This window comes from Hippocampus comes, unplaced genomic scaffold (genome assembly GCF_001891065.2).
Source record: "Hippocampus comes isolate QL1 unplaced genomic scaffold, H_comes_QL1_v1.1 scaffold179, whole genome shotgun sequence".
Taxonomy (NCBI): domain Eukaryota; kingdom Metazoa; phylum Chordata; class Actinopteri; order Syngnathiformes; family Syngnathidae; genus Hippocampus; species Hippocampus comes.
The window spans coordinates 212,484-237,192 of NW_017804805.1; the positions used below are offsets into that span (position 1 = coordinate 212,484).

A 24,709-nucleotide genomic window follows, 5' to 3' on the forward strand; every position below is an offset into this window, starting at 1 on the left:
GCAAGTCCTTTTCTATCGACATGGAAGCTAATGCTGAAAGCCGTTTTTGTCCGGTCGTGTTTCTGGTATAATTTTAATTTCCCGATTTTTTTTTTTTTTTACTTTTTCGTTGTGGAACTCCGTCTCCCGGGGTGCCTGTTTACCGAGCTGCAGATCTACGCGAGTGTCCCCAAACGTTTTTAAACGCACCGGTCAGTTGCAAGCAAGAGGCATTCCCAGCAATACAATTTCCAGCGTTTCTCAAAGGCTGTGAGACACGGGTACCGTTCATAATTGCTCGTCTGAAAATGACGGACAAACCCTTTTCCTTGCTGGGACAGGCTAACTAGCGCAGGAGTTGGGCGACCTCTTTGCACAATATCCAGCTTTTCGTGGAAGGCTCGTCATGCAAATTGTGTGGAAATTTGTTCTGTAGCCAGATCAACGTCTTCTCCTTCGCCCATTTTGAGTTAAAATGCGAGTGACAGCTCTAGCAGAGCGAATCCAATCTTTTCTTTTTTTTTTTTTTTTTAATCTTTCTTGAAAAAGTCAGCACAGCGCGGTGAGAGCAGAGCTCGCCTTCAAAGATCAACGTCGACTCTTTTGTGGCATCGGTCATGCAGCTCCCGCATATCACAATGGCATCGAGGGGTTCAGCGGAGGGGAGGGACGCGCCATTCCAGAGCGCGGGGGACCACCTGACTACCTACTGGTGCCTTTAGATTTCACCTCACCCTGCCGCTTTTTTTTTTCCCTCCCCACTCTCAAGGTACGATTTCATACAACAAAAGAGGGAACGCCTTTTGAGAAGGTTTCAAATGAAAGCCACCTACGAGCCTCGTTCACACTCACGTGCAACAACGAATGAGAATGCTGTAATACGCATACCAGCCGGGACGAGCTGGACTTACTATGAGGCAATCGCAGGCCGTTGCCTGGGGGGCCCCCCTAAATGTCTTCTGAAAACGAATCAATCAAGATCTTTCAGGAAAACAGACTCATGCGTTTTTAAAGCAATAATATGATTTCAATCTTAATTCACGTGGCTGAAAAACACGTAAAAAAAAAGCCAAATTTTAATTTGTAATTTGTTGTGTGGTAATCAAAGCTTACTTATGTTGTTTTACTGTAAATTGTTAAAAGTTTATAAATATACACAATCAGAGATTGGAACTTTTTATTGACCTTATTTTGAGATGGGTCTTTGTTTTTGTACTTTGTAATTTATTTTTTGTAGCACTCCATGTTGTACTCCATGTTGAGTATGTTCAGAAGAATATAAATCAAGCCATATAAATAATAAATATTTGATATACTGTATATTTTTTACATTCGTAATTCATTTTACACATAATTTTACATTGTTTTTGGTAGTAAATTAATTTAAGCAACAAAAAAACTGAGGAGCCATTTGGGAGCCGAAAGATCCGGCTCTTTTTAGTGAGCCGAGCCAAAAGAACCGGCTCTCTAAAAAGAGCCGGCATTCCCATCACTAGTTGGAAGAGGGAGACATGAAAAACAGGCTGGATCAGGGCTCTTGAGGAACGGACTTGGGCACCCCTGTCCTAGAGGATTAATCCGATTGATTTCAAACTTGGGCTGTACCATCTTAACACCTGGGAAAACAACATGGAAAACATGTTGAGTTTTCTAAGTACTATATGGCGGCAGGGCATAAAATTTGGCATTTCATATTTTGTTTGCTCCAAAAGAGACACTGCCATGAACATGCTCCAAAAAATCCCAAACTTCAGGATATAAATAATTGCGACTTAAAGTCACAGACCCATCACATTGGTGTGATGTGTGCTGAAGGGAAGCGGTCGAGTGAGTGAGATAACTGAGACAACACCTGTGCTGTTTAGTTGCTCTGATTGTTCAACTAGAAATTAGAAAACATTCTTTTCTATTAATGGCCTTCATGATGCTAAAATGTGAAATTTATGCGTTTTAGCAAAATTCTGTTGATGTGGCAATGCGCAGAAAATGAACACTGACTTTGAGGGTCTAAACAAGCACAAAACTTCATGAAACTTTGTATACACATCAGGCCTGGAAAAATCAATATATCCATCCATCCATCCATCCATTTTCTGAACCGCATATGCCAGCTGTCTTCAGGCAGTAGGCAAGGGACACCCTGAACCGGTTGAACCAGCCAATCGCAGAAAATCAATACAGTATATTGTTAGTTTATTTTGTGATGAAAACAAATGAAAAAAATCTAAATCCATTTTTTGCTTGTTGTGCAGTGTAAAAAAATGCCCTCCTAAATGTATTACGAAAAATGAAATATATTCAGAGCATGTATTTATTTTGCATGTACTGTATGTCCATATTTAAAATGAAGTGTCTTGTCCCATTGTGGGCCCCCAGAAGCACTGATGAAAATTTGTGGCTGCCGCTATCATTTAAGTTACCTGTCCCTGCTATAGTAAGTGGTTAATGAAATGAAGAAAAAAAATTTGAAAGCTGATAATGACACGCATTTCCATTCGAGAGGAGCTTGTAGGGCACACATGTCAAAGTGCCGGCCCGCGGGCCAAATCCGGCCCGTGAGAATGTTTTCAGTGGCCCCTGGGATGATATTGATTTATTATTAGAACCGGCCCGCGGACCGCAGCAAGCCGAGAGCCCGCAGATCTTTTACACGCACCAATACTACATTTCCCACAATGCAACGGTGACGCGCCAAGCAGTCGGCCGCTTTATTTAAATATTTATTAGTCTAGCAGTCGTTCCCATAACAGTGACATTAGCTTTCAGATACCCATCAAAAATGGCAAAACGGAAGGTGGACACTGAGAACCGGGGGTTTCAAACAAGGTGGGAGTCGAAGTACATGTTCATGGACGTAGCTGGAAAACCTGTGTCTTCTGTGCGGAGAAAGTGTGGCGCGATTGAAATAGTGTAATCTGAGACGACATCATGAAACGAAACATGCGAACAAAAACAAGAACATGGACATGGAGGGGGAAGGGGGATTTAATTAAAAACGGTATACTTAAAGTTTGTGACAACGTTTACCCCGAAAAAAAAGCAACTCTTTTTAAACGTGAGCATTAGCAGAAACACAATTGCAGTGTTTCTGCAAAGATACGGCAGTGCGTGCTGCGCAGTTTGCCCGTTTCCTCCCCGACACAGTGGCCCCGCTGCGCATCCAGGCTGCTCAAACATAAGTGTGTGAACAACTATTTTCTTTGATGAAACTGAACAAAACATCACACAGAAATCGATTTACTGCTGAACACCCTCACTCAATTTTGAGGATTTGCTCAGCTCAGAGCATTTTTGCACTTTATTTTATTGTATTTCAATCCAATTATGTTTTAAAAATATTTTATTCAAGTAAATGATCGAAAATTACTGTACTATTATTTGTTTTTCTTTTAAGTAAATTTAGCCTACTTTTGCTAAAAGAGAAAATATGGACTATTGATAGTTTTAAGTAAATTTAGCCTACTTTTGCTAAAAGAGAAAATATGGAATAATATATAATAATATAATAAAATATTCTTTCATTCATGTTATGGGTATTTTTATACAAAGGAAATTTTTTTGTGCCTGTTGAAAATTAAAGTTTACTGACATAGCAATAAAAAAATGTTGCTTTATTTATCTGACCATATTGGAATGTATTTGTTAGGTTTTCAGTCAATTAAATTTGGTTCAATAAACAATATGTGGTCATTTTTAAAATTTTCAATGAACATTCGATCAGTCCGGCCCTCGGCTTGCAGCAAAATTTTTTATCTGGCCCTCCGTCCATTTGACTTTGACATCCCTGTTGTAGGGATACCCAATGGCCTCTCTATCCCCAATTAACCTCCAATCCTCACGGTGGCGGTGATGCGCCGAAATGTTGTTTGCCAAGTGTTGCTTTTCTAAAGAAGACTGTAGACCAGAAGTATAAAAACGTCTGTGAACACAACTGTAGATACAGGAGTATGGCTCGAGTTTTGAATGGCATCGTTGCAATGTGTCCTGATTTGGGAATAGGCAGAGACGGAAATCTCCCATGGCATCCCACAAGACTAAAGTAAGTGAACATCTTTGTGGTGTTAAACGTGTTCACAGATCTGTGAAATCATGCTTAATCTGGGTTTTAATTTAAAAAAAAGAAAGAAAGGAGATGGTCATTTTAATGAGATAGTCTTTACGGACACGCGAACTGGCCGATCGAAAGCTTTTCTTTTGCAAGCTCGGTGCACTTTAGTCCCATCGCCCCATTGCCACTTTGCAATACTGTACTGTGTATGACCATTCAAACTTAGTGAACGCAGATCAACAGTTGGAAAACGTTACGTTCCCTATGATGGGTGAACTTTCGTGGTTCAAAAACGACTTTTCATATGATACTCGGCAAGAGAAAAAAAAAACTGTTCATCTACACACGTACGTGTGTGTGTGTGTGTGTGTGTGTGTGTGTGTGTGTGTGTGTGTGTGTGTGTGTACACATACATCATACATGGCCCCATGCACTAAAATTAACTAGGGGCATTATTTTGGCAAATACACACACACACACAAAAAAGGGAACACCGGGTATGTGTCATAATTTACAATATTGCTCCATTTCCCCATCAATACCTTGAAATGGGCCACCGGAGGTATACTTTTCACAATAATTAAAGGTTGAAATTGTAATACTAAACTGTAAACTCTTATGAAAATTACACATTTAAAAACGATTTTAAAAAATATAGGAAGTGTGTTTCTGGAGCAGTTGGTGCAATCTGTGCAACTTTTTTTTTTTTTAATGTCTATAAATAAACCCGATAAATGATGTTCTCTTCCAGTGATGAATTCAAATATTTCCGGAAGATGACTGCCACGGCATCTGAGGAAGGTAACTGTTCAAGTGTCCACATTTTTAAGGGATAACGCGAGGGACACAAACGTGTAGATACTGAGACCAATTAATGAAAGAGGAGCTCGCTGTATTGTAGCAGTGAAGGTCCCTGGGATATTTTCTAAATCTGGCTGATGAGACAGTTGAAGTAACTGCGCTGCACATATAATATCACAGGTGGGCATTTTACAAAATGTTGCCATTCTGTCATTCGTCATCTGCCCGCGGTCTGGTTACCTGGTCATCATTTTTCATGCTGAATCAGACTGTAATCATCAGTCTGTCAGTTCTTCATGCTATTTTTACTGTGCTTCCGTCTGCAAATTTCGCAGGTGAATTAGTCCGTCAATCAAGTCAATCCGTCCAAAACAAATAAAAAAATAAATAGAAACAATCATTCAAAAGATTAAAAAACCAATGCAATTGCAATCCATTGAACCGGCAGCTTTAACTCCTAAACTCCCAAAATAAGATCTGCATTGTGGCCAAATCCAATGCAAGTACCGTATTTTCCACACTAAAAGGCGCACTAGATTATGAAGCGCACCTTCACTGAATGGACTATTTTGGAATTCTTTTCATACATTGGGCGCACTGCATTATAAGACGCAATATACAATGCCTCCACTAGATAGAGCTACACTCAAGGAAATGCCAACAGAACGATCAGATGTCAGTAAAACGTATTTAATAAAGCAGCGACACAGTTCACTTAACCAACAGCAAGTTATAACATTGACTCGTTAATAAGGAGTTATTTTGGTGTCGAAATATTACCGTAATGACCATACACAAGACGCATCGGATTTTAAGGCGAAAATGGAAGGCTTTTAGGTGCGCCTTTTAGTGCGGAAAATACAGCAGCTTGTGCACATATATTGATCTATCTATCTATATATATACTGTACATACATAAACACACACATACATATATGACGGCCATTGCTGTCCTGAAGAATGCAGTCATGATCTGTTGTTTTCTGCAGGTAAGCAGAATGTTGTGATCATGGGCAGGAAGACATGGTTTTCCATCCCAGAAAAAAACAGACCTTTAAACAATAGGATCAACATCGTCCTAAGTCGACAACTTAAGTATGTCTTACGCCGGTCTCACGCACAGTCAGACACACACACACACACACACACACACACACACACACACACACACACACACACACACACACACACACAGTATTTCATATGTATTGATTTCATAAAGCCTATATCTCACTGAGCGGCAAAGGTTTACAAGTGTGTCCGCGCATAGCAAATGTATTTTTTTTTGGGGGGCCTGGGGGGGAAAATCAAGGTTGGTTCAATGCTGCAAACAGTTGCAAATATATTTGCTAGTCATTACCAAACAGTTTTGATGGTCACAAACAGTTTTTGTTGTCACCATCAAATTTTGACCCTGTTTTGTTTGTTCTTTGCGATTAGAAAAAAAAAAGTTTGACACCAATGAAACACCTTTGCGACCAGTTGCAACCATGAACAAAACCTGACAAAATAAGCAACATTCACTACATGCGCGCACACTTTCAAATCTTCGCCGTTCAATTAAATTTGGCCCTTATAGTGTAACCAGAAGTATAGAAGAAGACTCTTACATATCATTTGTTTTCTGGAAATTTATATTCAAAATTTCAGTTCAGGCGTAATTTAACAGCCATTGAAAATACAAACAATTGACACATTTTAAAACAATATTTACTAATTTATGCTAATGATAAATTAAGTTATTTTTTTGTGTATTAATGGCATTGGAGGCCCAGAAAAGTTCACATTAGAGCAGGGGTCACCAACCTGTGAGAGTGAATTCTCGGCTATTGATTAAGGCGAACAGCTACTTGTCTCATACACACTTCTGAAATTTGTTGAAATTACCTTGAACTAGGTTATTAATTATGAATGATTTTTATTATTGTTTTAACAAAAATTGATTTGTCACAATCACAATGTCCCTTTACTGGCTAGCTTTTTTTAGAACAGGCCATTGGGCTACGCATGTGGTCGTTAGGGTGGGGGGGGGTTCTACCTGGTGCCTGCGGACTTGTTGGTGACCCCTGTATTCGAGGGTTCGGCATAGGTAGCTGATGCAATTATGCAACAATAGATTGCTGTAGTTTGGTTTAAAAGAGTGCATTTCAACTTCGTGAAAGTTTCTGTTGTTTAACAATGGTTTTGCTTGACCGACAGAGTTCCCCCTGCTGGCGCCCACCACTTGGCTCCTGATTTTTGCTCAGCTCTCAGGCTGATTGACACAGAGCTGTCAGACCAGGCTGATCAGGTTTGGGTTATAGGAGGAAGCTCACTCTACAAGGTAACCATTTTTATTGGTCGGGTTTAAAAATTTACAAAGCAGTCAGGTAGCCACAAGATACACTGTACTGTGGGTCCAAAAGTCATGCTTTCAAAACCCTCTGCTGTATGAGGTTTTTTTTGGGGGGGGTCAGTGCAGGCAGAGCGACATAACTTTTCCTCGTTGTTGGTGTGAGAAGTCATTTAGGGTACCGTGGCTTAGTAATGGAAGAATATCACATTTTTTAGACCTCTACTCATCACTCTTTGACTAACTCAGAGTGATGCTAATACCTGTATATGCATAGGTACGGTGTCATTATAACACTGTCTTGAAATGAACATTTGCAGCCAGAAACGAGAGTTAACGTTCTACATTTGGTGTAATAAATACTATAGACTCACAAATAAAGCAGATAACTAGGTAACTAGCATTTCCCCTCTGACATTACATAAATATAGCTATATATTTTCTGAGAAATTCTTTTGTACTACATTTTAATTTTATTCCGAAAAGTTATGTTATTTTCTTTTTACTTTTACTAATTTTCTTATGCCATGCCTTCAATGAAAAAAAGTTTTGGTTATTTACTGAATCATTTCTGAATAATACATTTTAGAGCCGTAATTGGATACCATGACACCATGAAACCACAATATTTTTGCTCACGGTTTTCAGATACACACCCATGCCTCCATAAGACCTTGTTTAATTCTGTCAAATATCTCTCCGCTTCAGTGCTAGTGCACTTTGCAATGTAACCATGTTAATTTATCTGGTTTTAAAGTTGTATGAGACAGTCCGCATAATGTTAAAAGTGAAAGAAGTTGCTTTATGCTGTTCAACTTTCAAGAACACTCTTGGCAGTGCAATGTGGAATGTCCTGTACTATAAAATGTTGCCTTACTGTCTATTGTTGTTTTTTATAAAATTGTTGATGTTTGTAGGAGTTGATGCACAGCCAAGGCACCAGAAGGTTATTTGTCACGCAAGTTCTGAAACAGTTTCCGTGTGACACATTCTTCCCTGAATTCTGCCCAGACAACTACAATCTGCTACCTGGGTAAGAACGACGTGGTTGTAATTGTGATTGTAAAAGATGGCGTTGGTAGGCTCAGGGACATCACTGGTTTTCAGTCACAATATCAAAAAATTTGATTTAGCAAAGAAAATGATTTGTGTTTTTTCTGAAGTAATTTTGAGAACATTCATTGTGCAGACCTCGCTTGTCAAAGTCAAAAACAAACAACATTACTGATATTAAAAATATTTCACACCATATTAATATACTTTTAACCTTTATAGGCCACTACTCCTGGCTGACGCACGCTGTAACCGAGCTCAGCCTGAGGTCATTGCTAGAAAAGTTATTTTTTTGATTACAGAATAATAATTGTATTGTTTTTAATCTCACACCTGACAAGAAAACTGTTAAAAAACTAGTTGAAACAAAACTACAGCTCAGAATTTTTGGGGAAAAAAAACAAAACAATAAAAAATATATAAAAAAACAGCAAACCCACTCCAAAACAAAGTAACAGCTAATTGCAATGAAACATTTCCAACTGTAATGATTCACTCCAGACATCTGAAGAATATTGTTGAACTGAAATACTTTTGTCGAGCAAAATGATTCAAAATTCCTGTTGACTGTTCTGCAGGTGGGTGGTTGTTCGAAGGTATGGTCCAAGAGTGTGACATGAAAGCCCAAAAATAGAGTTGTTGAAAAGCAGGTAAAAACAAAACAAAAAAGGCTATTTTTGAAAATGTGGAAAGAAGGAAGCACAAAGATAGGAAACTAGGATACAAGACATCAAGAAAGCAAGTTATTGATTGTCAAGGGAAGAAAAGAATGATTCCCGAAGGGCGTCAGCATTGAATCATACGGTTGGACCACATTTTCTGAGAACCGCCCCAAAACACCCTTTTCCCCCCCAGTCAATTAATTCAGCAAAATTGTCTTGGTCAATACATTTGGATTTCTTTATTTAATTAAACCCACTGCAGGAAAGGTAAGTTGACAACAAAAAAAGTGTTATGTCCCTGTGTAAGTGTTGATCTGAATTTGTGATGTTAAAGCACAAGTACACTGTATTTTCAGCACGATAAGGTGCTTCGGATTATAGTTATAGTCAACCGTTTTCATGCATAAGGCGTACTGCATTATAAGGTGCATAGAATAGAAGCTGCAATAGTGGCTGCAGCTGTGCTATGCATCCACTAGATGGCGCTACGGTAAGAGAATACAATACAATACAATACAGCTTTAGTTATATAGAGCTTAGCCATGCAGAACTGGTCACAAACACTGACATGAAACATATAAACACAAATGGCAGTACAAAAAAATAAATGAAAGACTAAAGTTATCAGTCCAGTGGTTAACGCGTCGACCTCACAGTGCAGAGGTCCCAGGTTCAATTCCAGCTCCGGCCTCCCTGTGTGGAGTTTGCATGTTTTCTCCGGGTACTCTGGTTTCCTCCCACATTCCAAAAACATGCATGGCAGGCTGATTGAACACTTAAAATTGTCCCAAGGTGTGCATTTGAGCGTGGATATTTGTCCGTCTCTGTGCGCCCTGCGATTGGCGGGCAACCGGTTTAGGGTGTCCCCCGCCTACTGCCCGAAGACAGCTGGGATAGGCTCCAGCACCCACCGTGACCCTTGTGAGGATAAAGCGTATCGGAAAATGGATGGACAAAAGTTTTGAAGAAAATTGATTCCACAAAAAGGCACACAAATCTCATGGGCTCACATCCATAAGGGGCTAGATATCCTTAGAAATCTTGCTTGTCTCCGTCTTCCTTCGTTTTAGTTGGTAGTTAACGCTGCTTTTGGTATTATCTTCATTTAATAATGGCTGCGCAGAGCTCACAAAGTAGTTGTCTGTTTGAGTCTGTCATGGCGAATGCACATGTCATTTGGTTCCTGCTAATAATCACCACGAACAGGGAAACAACTCAATGGAGAATATAAAGAGACTGGGTAACACCATACATAAGTGGCATTGGTTAATAGGGTGTACTGTCGGCTTTTGGGAAAATTGAATACTTTTGTTGCGCCTTCTAGTGTGGAAAATACGGTAGTTGTCTGTTACACAAGTCCTGATTCAGAGTATAAAGGACCCTTTGCTTTGATGGTGCGTGTCAAATCCAAAGTTCACAAAGTTTGATTTTTCTTGCAGGTTTCCTGGAGTTCCACAGGGCCTGCAAGAGGAAAATGGTATTCAGTACCGATTCGAAGTTTATGAGAGCATTGCACATTGATGTCAATTCGACAGGAAATGGACCCCTGAAAATTTGCCATGTGTTCATGTAATTTTTTTGAATTAAAATCCGCAATCTGACCAAACAAAAGTTTTCATGTTTTCCAATTTCAATTAACACCTCGGTAGTTGGTCCTGAGGGTTTCTTAGTTTAATCAGCCACTTGAATGCCCTATTTTCAACTGTGGTTACTGGTAAATTGTCCTGTGTAATTCAAGAAGCTCCTGCATTTGTAATATTGGTCTCTTTGATTTTTTTTTTTTTTTAAGTCATAAGGCGTGTGTGTGTGTGTGTGTGTGTGTGTGTGTGTGTGTGTGTGTGAGGGTTCTGGTTCATGTCACAAAATATGGATAATAATAACATGTGACCACTGAACTTTTTGGGCCTTTGTGTGTTTTCCTTCGTGGGAATTCCCATTTTCTTTTTCTTCAAGGTTAAGGCTACTATCTTATCTGTATGAAGAAGATGAAAATATTGCACAGAGGTGAGCATTCGTCAGTCTGCTAGTCCATCTGTGAGCTTTCGTAAGTATTTTAGGCCAAACGGGATCCAGTGGACTTAGCTTTACCACATCACATGCAGGCACTGCACACCTGATATGCAGCCAAAAAAAAAAAAAACAGCATTGAAGAAATTTTAGCCCCATGGATTGTAATGACATCCTGGAAAAAAATACAGTACTACCCAAATGCGCATTGACCTAGCTTTAATAGATTGATTGGTTGAATTATTCAATTGGCTTCTATAAAACAAAAAAAAGAAAAAACAGAATAGTCAATAGTTTTTTTTTTTCCTGGAAAACTAGCTGATTGGTTTGTTTTGATTTTTAAGTTGTTCCGGCAGCCCGTTGGGAAATATTTTTGGGGGTAATACTATTGTAAATTGATGTTTGATTTGATTGCTTTTCATTTTAGGTTGGCTTTTACATCTACACAAGGGACTGCCAAAGAAAGCATAATTGAGCTAACTCGTGCGCATTTACATTCTATGTTGTTGATCAATTATTTATTGTCCCTTTTTAAATAAAGAAATATGAAATATAGCACGTAGCGGCCCAGTAGTCCAGTGGTTAGCGCGTCGACCTCACAGTGCAGAGGTCGGCCTCCCTGTGTGGGCTTTGCATGTTCTCCCCGGGCCTGCATGGGTTTTCTCCTGGTACTCCGGTTTCCTCCCACATTCCAAAAACATGCATGGCAGGCTGATTGAACACTCCAAATTGTCCCTAGGTGTGAGTGTTAGCACGGATGGTTGTTCGTCTCTGTGTGTCCTGCGATTGGCTGGCAACCGGTTCATGGTGTCCCCCGCCTAACTGCCCGAAGACAGCTGGGATAGGCTCCAGCGACCCTAGTGAGGATAAAGCGGATCGGAAAATGGATGGATGGATGAAATACTGTATAGCACAAGCCAGTGGTTAGAGCGAAAACAACAGAGTTCTCCATGAGTTCTGGTGCCCCTCTTCCGCAACAGGTTCACTCAATAAATGAGATAACTCATAATTTTTAATCAATTGATAATAAATCGTCCACACACTGCTTGAAATGTCCTGTTTATTTTTAAGAATAATAGTCCCCCCCCCCCAACGGTATGCACAGATTTTTTTCTAAATCACATGTCAATGCCTGGCTTGCCCATACTTTTTCATGTGAAAAGTGATGTTCAAAAAATATACAATGTATTTTCATGGCGTTTCACATTACACACCTCTGGGTGTAGGCCAAATATGAAGAGTTTTGGTTGTCGCTCTAATTTAATTGAGAGGATCCCCATCCATGCATTTTTTAATCCGCTTATCCGCAGGAGGGTCGTGGGTGTGCTGGAGCCTATCCCAGCTGTCTTCAGGCAGTAGGCAGGGGACGCCCTGAATTGGTTGCCAGCCAATCGCAGGGCATACACAGACAAAGAACCATCCACGCTCACACTAACTCCTAGGGACAATTTCGAGTGTTCCATTCATCTTCCATGCATGTTTTTAGAATGTTAGAGGAAGGCGGAGTACCCGAAGAAAACCCACGCGGGCACAGGGAGAACATGCAAATTCCGCACAGGAAGGCCAGAGCCAGAATCGAACCCTGCACCTTTGCACTGTGAGGCCGACGCTCTAACCAGTCGACCATCGTGTCACCCAAAATTTGACCTCTATACAGTAAAATTCAAGGCAATTAATAAAAAATAATTTAAAAAAAAAAAAAGTAAAATTAAACTTCAGCAAGGTGGCCCGGTGGCCCAGTGGTTAGTGGGTCAAACTCACAGTGCAGAAGTCCCGGGTTTGACTCCTGCTCCGGCCTCCCTGTGTGGAGTTTGCGTGTTCTCCCTGTGTCTGCGTGGGTTTTCTCAGCGTACTGCGGTTTCCTCCCACATTCCAAAAACACGCATGGCAGGCTGATTGAACACTCTAAATTGTCCCTAGGTGGGAGTGTGAGCGCGGATGGTTGTTTGTCTCTGTGTGCCCTGCGAGTTATTCATCATATCATTAAAATCACCTCCAATAATTATATGTGCTTCATTGTATTTCTTTTTAAGATGGAAAGTTTCATACAAATGTTTGTAAACATTACTCTTGATTGAGCAGCATTGTTCTGACTATAAAGATTACAGGTTACAAACAAAGAGTTGTCTACTTTACTAAAATAATCCACCGACCATCTTCTGAAAAAAATGATTCAATTGTGTCTCCTCTGAACTTGTTAAATTAAATACTGACCCCTGGTGACCGAGATGAGCCATGACTGAAGTAACATTTGTCTCCCCATTGAGCTTTCCAAAATTTCACACCACAACTTTCTGAGTGGGTCTCTTGCAAAAAAAATAAAATAAATAAATAAATGAAATTTCTCTTTGTATTATCAACCTGTGAGTTATGGTAACAGGGTTGCGTGTATGTTGCGGGACACACACCCTATGAATAATAAAAAATATTTAAAATACTATGTTTGTTGAAACAAATGTTTGCCTAGTTGCAAGAGGCATCAATTTAACAAGTAATACAAAAAAATGAAGTTTAAATTTAATTTTAACTGAGATCCAATTTTAAAACAATTTTCAAGCATTCTTTTCTCCTACCTTTTTTTTTTTTATATTTGCTCTCAGCACAAGTACATTTACACAAAAACTGGATCTTTTATTATTTTGTGTGTGGATTATTTCGAATTTGATTGGTGGGACGTAAAATGTTTCCACTTTATCTTACCATTTGTATCAATCCCAGGCAATTTTCTAGCGTGACACAAGAGGAAACTGTCTGGGAGGAGGAGTCCAGGGTAATAACAACGTAGCAGACTGTGTTTTGGCCCCGCCTGTTGGGACAGAGAGGCTGCCAAATGCCGCTTGATTCCCTAAAGTATTTTAATCATACCTTTTGGATAAAGCAACACATGAAAAGCCAAGCAACAACCGAATCTTACAAGTTTTTGCTTGTTTGCGAGAAGGGTTGTTTACGTCCGGCACATTTTATTTTTACTGAGATTTTCGTGTCTGGTGCCATTTTCCAACACTGCATGAATTCGGTATTTATCTCCTGGTAGTTGCGTTTGACATTAAAAGTGTATATATTTTGTTTTCCACGCGAACATGAGCTTTCCACGGCGTTTCAAACAGGAATGGACACTCACCTTCGAAATTCATCGCCATGCAGCCCAAGGTATAGTGTAAAATACTTATTCTTTTTTACCCCCACTTTTCTTTGTTTTTCAATGCAGTCTGACTTTCTTCAACGAAATAAGTCATACAATAGTGGGGAAAAAAAGCAAGCTAGCTGTGACAGTTTGTTCTTGCTTCTTGATTAAGACTATTGAAATGTATTTTTAGGTCCAAGAGCAGTCAGCCTAAGGCGTGCTAACACTTCTTTCCTAACACGCTTCATTCCACAGGATGGATACCTTTAAATAGGATTTGACTGGTTGGCTGCAACGTAAAAAAAGCAAATTTAATCGCCCGTATTTATTATTATAATTATTATTTTGTCACGCCAGGCTGCAAAATTTATATTCATTTGCTCACCAATCATTAGCCTACCTGCGTATGTATGGATGATGTTGACAAATGCATGCGATAAATGAACTCAGTTAAAAAAAAAGGCAAGAAAAAAAATGAACGCAACCAATGTGCACAAGTAACAACAAGCATCTATGGTGTGTTGGTGATAAGTATAAATTTGCCTGCTTCTATGTTAAAGGCAAATTATTTGATTTGTTCTTGCATGCATCGGCCTATATATATTATTGTGAGTATTTTTAGCTGGCCAGCCGAAAACAATCCTTCTTACCCCACCAAATTCGGGAACTACATGTAGGCAATTCCAAATGACCACAGAAGTTATCTATTCTACATACTGTATTGTTATTTACATAAACATGAAATTTCATTTCTTTTTCCGAAACATTTTTGGAAAAGGATAACTCTATCTATCTATCTATCTATCTATCTATCTATCTATCTATCTAATCTGATTTGTACTTTAGCTACACCTTCGAGAAAAACTGTGATGTGCCATTGATTTTAGAGTCATTCTAAAACTTGGTCAACAAACATCTAAGAGGATACACTATTAAATATAGTAACCTCGACTGGATCGCAGCCAAGGAAAGGGTTGGTAACCATTTGGGGTTTCCATCCATCCATTTTCAATGCTGCTTATTCTGAACAGGGTCTGAAGGGTGGGGTGCTCGAGCCTACCCCAGCTGACTTTGGGCAGAAGGCAGAAGACACCCTGACCTGGTCGCCAGTCAGGCGCAGGGCACATATAGAGACACACAATCATTCACACCCACATCCACACCATCACTGAGTGGGGACCGATGCTACTCTGCCCGCACACAAGACACACAAGTGTACCACTCCACCATCAGCGATACTTTAAGGGGACTGAATGAAGCAGATAAGATTTGAGGATGTTGGAGGGGTAATACAAAATTACTTGTTATTGCTAGTTGGTTATTGCTGCAGCAAGTAGGACACAAGCTGGCAGTTCTTTCGGCTCTTATTAGCTGAACTAAGAAGATTGAAAAGGGAGGCAAAGTGGTTTCTTTTGTTTTTGTGCAGTGATGTAAGGCAAGTGGATCTACTGTTTACGAAACCCCAAAAAGGAGTTTTGATTTGTATTTTAATATAATAATTTTCTTTTCATGGCAGCTAATATGCTTAAGTGAAATAACTTTAGCAACAATAAATAAGTTAAATTTAAACCCTTAAAGTTAGGAGGGCCCGCTGAAGGGCCCTCCGTCATCTGTCAAAACAAATCGCTGATGCACGTCGTCAGCTGAGTACATGTGTGAACATGTTTTACATCTTTTAAAAGCTGAGTTTCTGGAGATTTGAATGGTACCCTACATGTTACAATTGTCAAATTTGAACTGGAACTTGGGGAGACCTCAAGCTTTGATCCTGTAGTGTTTTCAAGTCCTAATCAATATTCTAAATCCATTTTCAAGGCAGATTTTGTGAAAAGAAATTAGACGAACATAAGATTCGCCTTTTTCTTCTGTTTTCGAACATCCATAGTTCAGTGACAGGAGCGCTTACACAGATTCTGACTGTTGTGGGGGGGGGGGGGGGGGGGGGGATCTTCAAAATAAGAACATTTAGAATATTTCATAAAGAGACCAAAACTATGCTGATACTTCAAATGGTTCAAGAACAGCTACAAATTTACTTAGGATGCACCTTTCCATAGGCGTTTTTGGCAAAGTTGCCCTCGGTTTAAGGGGTATAAGAAACCCCTAAAATCAAATACTTAACAAGTCACAACTTGCAACAAAGTGCTGACTTGAATAAATAAATTAAAAGTAAATACAAAGAGGTAAAAAACTAGAAGTAGCAAACTTAAATCAAAAGGCACCATTAAATTTTTTGTGCCATCCTAAGAAAATATTCCAATGTTGTTTCAAATTGGAGCCCAAAGGATTAGGGATATTTTAAAGCAGGTGGCCACATGTTTTCCTCGCAGGTCTGTTTTCACCTAAGGATTACATGAAAAAATAAAATCAACCCCCCTGCCCCTTCCCAAAAATGTTTTGCTCCTTAAAATGACATTCATTGTTGAAAAGTCCCTTTTGCAGTTTACACTTGAAACAGGGATGACCAAGGCAATGCTTGTAAGAATACAGGGGTAGATGTTACCCCACTTGTCAAACTCACTTGCCAACGGACTCCTTATTTCTGGCCTGGTTCTTGTCCTTCAAAAAGAAGAGATTTTGGTGTCACACCATATCCTAATTGTAATGACAAATCAGTTTCATTCAACCACTTTCAAGAGGAACATGGCTTCAGTTTATGTCTAAGGTAGTGTTGGGCAATATGGAAAAAATATATTTTTCCACAATATTGGCTATTTTGTATCATATCACACAAATACCACAATATTTTTTTCTTGTATTGTCTTGTTTTTGACCCCATACCTTACACAACCGCTTCCTCCTCCACGTCGCCAGCGGAGGAACTTCTATTGTTAAAATACGTAGCTTCATCTTCGGAAGTCATGGCTGCCCATCAAGCTGTGCGTTTAGCTGGACGCTTGGTCAATTTGCTGCTATTATTTTCTGTTTACAGAACTGTTTTATTTATTGGTGCATTCTGTTTCAAATTGCAAACCAATGTTTGAAGAGGAACTCCAATTGGCTAGTCACGCACATTTCCAACACATCTAATGGCGTAAATATGCTCACAGCTCACAGCTGGTCACGTAATATCACAATTCTCAATCATATAATCGCACAGCCCTATTTATATTTGTCTTTAGAAGGTAATCGGCGGGGTTGAGTGTTGACAGATGCTCAGCAACTTCTAAAACTTCTAAACGGCAGACTATTAAGTCCTTCATGACATTTTAACATTTTTGGCCAGCACATCTCTGTGACAATATTCATTCTGAGAGCTTTATCACTCTGAATGTCAGTTTTTGATCAACATTACCACATCACTGCTCACTTTGAAGTGCTTGAGAGCTCTCGGCACTATTTGCATAGCTGTTGTATCAAAATTACTATTACTGGTCCTTTTAAATTGCTTGACTTTATGCAGCATTTGTGCAATTGCCATTGTAACAGCATGACAGCACTTGTGACTCTCTGTACCTGTGTGTTTATGTTCTAAATGTGTATTTTGTTATAGTGGTTTGTTTGCGGCATTATGAGAGCTACCAGAGACAAATTTATGGTGTGTTTTGAACACACTTAGCAAATAAAAATGATTCCATTTCTGAATACTCAAGGGACACCAACTACTTGTGTGTTTCTTGGTGATCCAATAACTTGACACAAGTTAACTTGGCTTTTTGTACATTACTGCGCCAACATCTTAATACTTAAGCAAGCATCAAATAGGTGTGATTCACTCATACTAAAATTCTGGTGGATGTAGTTTGGGTCACAACACGTTTTGACCATTGAGCTTACAACAGGGGTCCCCAACCGCCGGTTTTCATGCAGCTCATATCATATTATTTTGTTGTATTATTTCCGCCACACCTTAAATGCCGGTCCCTGAAAATATTGTCTGACATAAACCGGCCCGTGGGGCAAAAAAGGTTGGGGACCCCTGGCTTACAACCTGTATTCTGTCACTAAATTGCATTTGGAACATACAAAAGGGGCTTTTTGTAATCTTTGGCCATATGGTAACAATAGCCGGGGAGGGGAGGACAGGATGGGATAAGAAATATAGGTCAATCTGAAGCATGAAACAAAGACTGGTTCATGCATTACCATTTTAAAACGGTTTAGATCAGGGGTCCCCAACCGCCGGTCCGCGGACCGGGACCGGTCCGCAGGGCATTTGGGGCCGGGCCGCACAGAAAGAACTTGCCTTAATTCCGTTTTATTTCGGAATACGAAAGATGTTTTATTTTGAAAAATTACCGGATTCTCCGTTACATCCGTCTGTGTCACGCTTGACACACGTCAAGCCACGCTTTCCCCCGTCACGTGACCGATTCCGCTTAAAAACAAAACACCAGAGCTCGCAAAATGAGTAAAAAAACTGCTGGAGATCAAATGACAGCGGCCTTAAAAGTACGTTCGAGACAACTGGATTAAAGTTATGGCTGAATATTCTGAGATCACCACAGTAGGACTGTTGCTATTTCCGACATGCTACCTGTGGGAGGCGGGGCTTTTCTGCAGCAACGGCGACTAAAACAAAATTACGAAGTAGACTTGACGCAAAACACACACTTGAGGTGTCATTGTCTCCTATTACCCCGAGATGGGACCGTCTGGTTGCAGAAAATCAAGCTCGGGGCTGTGGTGAGTGGTCATTTTCATGCACTTTGAATTTGCATTGTATCGTATTTTGAAGGCATTAAACATTACCATAGCGATCAGAGTGTTGCGGCCAGATTAGACGCTCCTTGTGTTTATTATTATATTTCGAAAACACCACAGTTTTCATGCAGCTCATACCATATTATTTTGTTGTATTATTTCCGCCACACCTGATATGCCGGTCCCTGAAAATATTGTCTGACATAAACCGGTCCGTGGGGCAAAAAAGGTTGGGGACCCCTGGTTTAGATAATGTCAGTGATCTTGCCACATCGTAAAAGCAACATTTAAATGAATAAAATGACTTATAGCAGTTGTAGAAAGTCTGCAAGTGTCGAAAGAAAATTGTGTGACTCCAAGACAAGTGGCAGGTACATATTAGCCTCTTCCACACTAGCCATCTACATTCGGTATGTCCAGCTCCGTCCTTGGGGGCCACTGTCCTGGCTGTTTTCAGATGTGTCGCAACTTGCAACACGCCTGATTCAAATGACCAGGATTGTTTTCAGGCTTCTTCGTAGCTTGCTGATGAGTTGATCAGTTGAATCAAGTCTGTTGCAGCAGGGACACATCTCAAAACAGCCAGGACAGCGACCCTTGGGGACCGGAGCCGGACATGATCTAAATCAGAGTCGGCAACCCAGAATGTTGAAAGAGCCATATTGAACCAAAAAAAAACAAAAATCAACTCTGCCTGGAGCTGTAAAAAAATGAAAAGCCTTATAACGAAGGCAACACATGCTGTCTGTATCTATATTAGCTACATTAGCCTACAATCAAAATAATGAGGTTGGCTACAAATACACAATGAGCCTTCATGATTAAATGTTTTCCCCTGCAGTGCACCCTGTAGAATAGGGGTGCCCAACCTTTTTTGACAGAAGGTCTACTTTTCGATCAACCAACCTCCGGAGATCGACCCCGTTCCCACATGCGCGCACATGCACGCACTTACACAGGCATGCCATAATGAGCAACAGCCATGAGTGCACCTAAGATAATCGAGGCATGTGACACACTCTTGCAGATTGTTGACTATCGTAGCTCACATGTACCGTTTAAAAATGCTTCGCTCAGCCCTCCAGATTCCCATTGCTTGCCAGTACCCTCGGTGAAATGTATGAAACACCATTTTTTTTTAACAACAACCACCTGCCTGGCAACCCGTCCTGCTAAAAGAAACATGTGTCGCAGGCTATGACGCAAATCTTTGTTGACGGAAATGTTGAAATGTAATATTTATTCTACAGATTTTTACAGCATTGGAAACCATTAAGAACGTTTGTGTCATGTTTATACTCCTGGAGAAATCACATTAAAACAAAAATATATTTCCCTCCCCCATCTTTTTCCATTTTCAAACATTTTTGAAAAAGCTCCAGGGAGTCACGAGGGCGGCGCTAAAGAGCCTCGTGTGGCTCCAGAGCCGCAGGTTGCCGACCCCCCATCTAGATAGACGTTTTGTTTTTGTTTTTTTTGGTCTTTGTCGTGACTTGCGTGTGTAAGTTACCCATCTGGAATGTACGGTGTTAAATTTGACCTTGAGAATTTTCTGGCAGCCGACAGAATCAGACGTGTAACATTTGCAGCCACGATTATTAAGTTTAACACTCAAGAATCATATACCCTACCCTTTAGAGAGAGAGAGAAAAAAAGAAAGAGATAGAGAGAGAATAATAATTATGAAAATTGTTTTACTGTGTTAAAATCAGATTCTGACTTTTCTCCTGGGAAGGTGAGTTTCGTGAAATATTGATTTCTCACAGCATTTTGGTTTCTCGTGCTCTTTTCGAGGCCATGATGTCATTTCTTGTTTTTAATGTGCGAGTTGTTTCTTTGTTTGGACAGCAGCCTGGCTTGTAGTTTATTTTGCCAACTCAGGCTGTGTCCCCCCACCCTCAGAGGTGTCCTGAAATGAAAGAGAACAGCTTATACCACTTGTCTATTGTGATGCACAAAGTTGATTTCTCAGCTGAATTTTCAGAACACACCCACATCGGCATTGTTTTCTGCGGAGGTCTAGCGAAGGGGTAACAGCAAGCGATACGACCCTGTTGAACTGGGGATTTACTGGACATATTCGATTTATTATGCATGGGAAAGTTTTTGTCGGCTTTTGTGGATGTTGCTTTAGCAATCATTTGGACAATTGTTGACTCAATGTTTTGTACTAACGTCCTTGACAATGGCAAATACATGACTCGATAATACCCAGTAAACATGCAATTTTAGACCTACGCTCTGAGAGAGCCCCGCCTGCTTCCATGCGATGTACTTGAATAGTATAGACAGATGGGACCGCAAAGCTCAACACTTTATTTGAAGCGCTGGCTCCACATAGCAATTATGTTGTGGTCTTGTGGTAGCCTGAATTTTTATCTCTAATTCCCAAATATGTGGCCGTACTCAGCTCTCCATCTGTAGTTGACGCCAAATGGTCAAACCGGATTCCTCATTTCTTATCGAGACCATTCATTGCCATTCGCCAGAGGATGTAATCACTATGTTGGAGACTATTAATAAACACACTTTTTAGAAACTTTTTTATACCTTCCGTTGATGAGACAAGTCATGGGAACTTTGTTTTTATGATGACCTATTTTCTTAGGGCTTTTTTTTCTTCTGTTGTTATTTTGAGTCTTGAGTGTGGTTGTGTGTGTGTAAGGAGAGAGTGTGTGGGTGTGTGTGCGCGCACACACGCCCACACACACCCACCCACACCCACACACACACACACACGCACACACACACACACACACACACACACACACACACACACACACACACACACACAAACACACGCAGACACACGCAGATACGCACACACCAGATCAGTATGCCTCAGAATGGTCTGAAATTGCAAAATGAATATCAGTCTGTGCTCTGGGCATTGTTGAGTGTGTACTTGTGGTCATGGACTGTTTTTGATATCGGGTTTTCAGTGATGTTTTTAAACTCTTCTGTTTTTGCGAAGGGCAGTAATTGTACACTAGAAAACAATGTATAATTTGGTGTGCAAGATAAGTTTGTTTTCTCCATATCAGTGTAAAATTGTGGCAGTAGCATTTAAAATGACTAAAATATTTTATTTATTGCAGACAAGTAGATACAAGTAGATCAGTCTGACAAATTCATATCACATTTATGGTGACCAAAATGATCAGTTATATTCCTGTGGATAAATGTGAGGCAAAAAAAAAAAAAATCAGCACGCGCAATGCACTTTTTGTACATGATGATTTTTGAACAGCAGTAACCAAGGTTCATTTTTATGCATGCAAGGCCCCACACATTTTTGGTGCTTTCACACATTCAAATCAGTTGATGAGTTTGTAAACAGAATTTTTGTTCCCTTAGTTAGCATTGTAAAGAATAACCTAGAGAAGCTATCCAGTAAATGTAGGGTAACAATTTGCACCCATTTTAATTGTGTGAATTTCAATCATATGTTTTGAGTAAAGAGTATCTTTGTTCCAAAACTCTGAATAGTAAAGTTGACCTCACCTTTCTTACATTCCACAACTAAATTACTCTTTAAAGTTGAGTTAATTATGCTCCTGATATTTAGTAGTGATACTTCTATCAATTAATAATTATTATTCCCCACTAAATAATAGGGCGGCCCTGTAGCCGAGTGGTTAGCACATCGACTTCACAGTGCAGAGATACCGGGTTCAATTCCAGCTCTGGCCTTCCTGTGTGGAGTTTGCATGTTCTCCCTGTGCTTGTGTGGGTTTTGTCCGGGTCCTCCGGTTTCCTCCCACATTCCAAAAACATGCATGGCAGGCTGATTGAACACTCCAAATTGTGAGTGTGAGCGCGAATGGTTGTTCGTTTCTGTGTGCCCTGCGATTGGCTGGCAACCAGTTCAGGGTGTCCCCCGCCTACTGCCCGAAGACAGCTGGGATAGGCTCCAGCACCCCTCCCCCCCTACGACCCTAGTCAGGGTAAAGCGGTTCGGAAAATGAATGAATGAATGAATTAATTAAATAATATGAGTGAAATGGTGTACTCTTCAACCTTTGAGGTATTGATAGCTCTTTTCCAGTCTTCTCATTCACCTACTGATGACACAGCATCAGGAGAAACTGGGGGATCAGTGTCCAGTTTAAGGACACTATGACAAGGGCTGAGGATTGGGGGTCGACTACTCCACCACCTGAGCCTTGCAAGTCAAGGCAAGTTTGTTTGTACAGTAATCCCTTGTTTATCGCGGTTAATGGGGACCAAAACCACCCGCGATAAACGAAAATCCGTGAAGTAGCGTCCAATTAACATGAACAGGTAAAAAAAAAAAAAGTTTTTTTCTTTTTAAGTCCGCAAACGGTCCGCGAGAAGCTGAAGCTACAAAACAACAGCGAGTCACATAGAGCAACATATACAGTACTGTACTCCATGTATATTAAAAAAAAAAAAAATATGTTTGAAAAAATCCGCGATGCACTGAACCCGCGATAAACGAACCGCGAAGTAGCGAGGGATCACTGTATAATCACATTTCATGTACTAAACAATTCAAATTGCTTGAAGTAAAACACTGAAAGCGTGACAGAAAGAGAAACAAAATATTAAGCCGTCGAAAAAATATTATAATGAAATCATCTAAAATAATGAGATTAAAATGATGGTATCCAAGCATCAGTCTGTATGAATTAAAAGATAGCATGCAAATGTGGATTAAAACACGAGAATGAAGGATAGATTCATCAGAATTCTGAATTAAACAAGAATGTTTTCAACCCTGATTGAAGTGAACTGACCAATTTGAGCAGACCTCAAGTTTTCGGGGCGTTTGTTCCACAGGTGAGGAGCACGATAACTAAATACTGCTTTGCTTTGTTTGTTTCTGGTTCTGGGAACACACAAGAGACTTGTACCAGATGAGCTGAGGGGTCTGTATGCTTCGTCGGGTACTAATACATGTATTGTGTTCCAAGACCATTTAGAGATGAACTTTTTTCTACCTCGCGTACCCGCTTATGTACATGTACACTGCCAAGAAGAAGAAATCATGCGAACCAACAGTGGTGGACAATTTAACAAAATTTTGACGGTCCGTCATTCGTCTTTCATGAGTGGCCTGGGCACCCGTCTGTCATCATCAATCCAAACTTTTTTCAAGACAAACCAAAATACAATGATCAGTCGGTCAGTCCATCATATTATTTTAACCGTGCTTCAATCAGCAGTTCGGTCAGTATATTACACTGGTCCACCAGTCCATCTATCGTTAGTCCATCAGGCTGTCATTAAGCCACTGTGCCCGCTAAAAAAAAACAAAAACAAAAAAACCCAATATCAGCATAGTCCAACAGATGAAAAATCCAATTTGATTAAAATGGTAAATGGAAGGTGGCCCGGTGTGACTGGTTAGCTCATCTGCCTCACACTGCAGAGGTGCAGGGTTTGATTCCGGCTCTGGTCTTCCTGTGTGGAGTTTGCATGTTGTCCGCGTGCCTGCGTGGATTTTCTCCGGGCACTCTGGTTTCCTTCCACATTCCAAAAATCTGCATGGCAGGTTAACGGAACACTCTAAATTGTCCCGAGGTGTGATTGTGAGCCCAAGCGGTTGTTTGTCTACGTGTGCCCTGCAATTGACTGGCAACTGGTTCAGGGTGTCCCCCGCCTACTGCCCGAAGACAGCTAGGAAAGGCTCCAGCACGCCTGCGACCCTCGTGAGGATAAAGCGGATCGGAAAAAGGATGGATGAATTTGCCAATCTTCAGTGTTAAAAATATCTTGTTTTCTTTGACGATGGAATGTTAATTATTGAAGAAAAATGCAATTTTGGGGGTCTCCTGAAAAGTGATAAGATCGAACACGACGCCACTTGGAAAAACAGGAATAAAGAACAAACAACTAAAGCCAACTTTAATATCAATAATAATAATAATAACAATAATCGTAATTGATTTGCCCGAATTGTGTGCGGGCAGCGTGGGATTGGGTCTCGCTCAGTGACACTGTGGATCTGGATGGTTATGGCTGTTCGTCTCTATGTGTAACCTGCGACTGGCTGGCGACCAGTTAAGGGTGTAGTCCGCCTTTCGCCCAAGTCT

At 40.3% G+C, this 24,709-nt stretch overlaps 2 protein-coding genes across 6 annotated transcripts in view; both read left to right on the forward strand.

Annotated features, from left to right (window-relative positions):
• Window positions 1–3,836: 3,836 nt before the first annotated feature.
• dhfr (dihydrofolate reductase) lies at window positions 3,837–10,608 on the forward strand. The gene is made up of 6 exons (XM_019856286.1): window positions 3,837–4,018; window positions 4,779–4,828; window positions 5,818–5,923; window positions 7,028–7,151; window positions 8,078–8,193; window positions 10,315–10,608. Exons 1-6 carry the CDS (start codon window positions 3,927–3,929, stop codon window positions 10,394–10,396), a joined length of 570 nt encoding a protein of 189 aa, XP_019711845.1. The 5' UTR covers window positions 3,837–3,926; the 3' UTR covers window positions 10,397–10,608.
• Window positions 10,609–13,670: 3,062 nt separating this feature from the next.
• The window catches only part of pdzd2 (PDZ domain containing 2), a 95,681-nt gene continuing 84,642 nt past the window's right edge, over window positions 13,671–24,709 (forward strand). For 4 of the 5 annotated variants that reach the window (XM_019896858.1, XM_019897116.1, XM_019896946.1 and 1 more), the window contains exon 1: window positions 13,671–14,032. The gene's annotated coding sequence lies outside the window, so the exon portion shown is untranslated. The remainder of the gene's footprint in view (window positions 14,033–24,709) is intronic. The other variant, XM_019897205.1, reaches the window with a different exon arrangement.

What these genes read in the sequence shown, in the direction of transcription:
- dhfr (XM_019856286.1), top strand. Translation starts at nt 3,927, where the DNA reads ATGGCTCGAGTTTTGAATGGCATCGTTGCAATGTGTCCTGATTTGGGA. An exon ending in TGGCATCCCACAAGACTAAA is followed by an intron (nt 4,019 to 4,778) that starts GTAAGTGAACAT and finishes GTTCTCTTCCAG; the next exon opens with TGATGAATTCAAATATTTCC. An exon ending in TGCCACGGCATCTGAGGAAG is followed by an intron (nt 4,829 to 5,817) that starts GTAACTGTTCAA and finishes TGTTTTCTGCAG; the next exon opens with GTAAGCAGAATGTTGTGATC.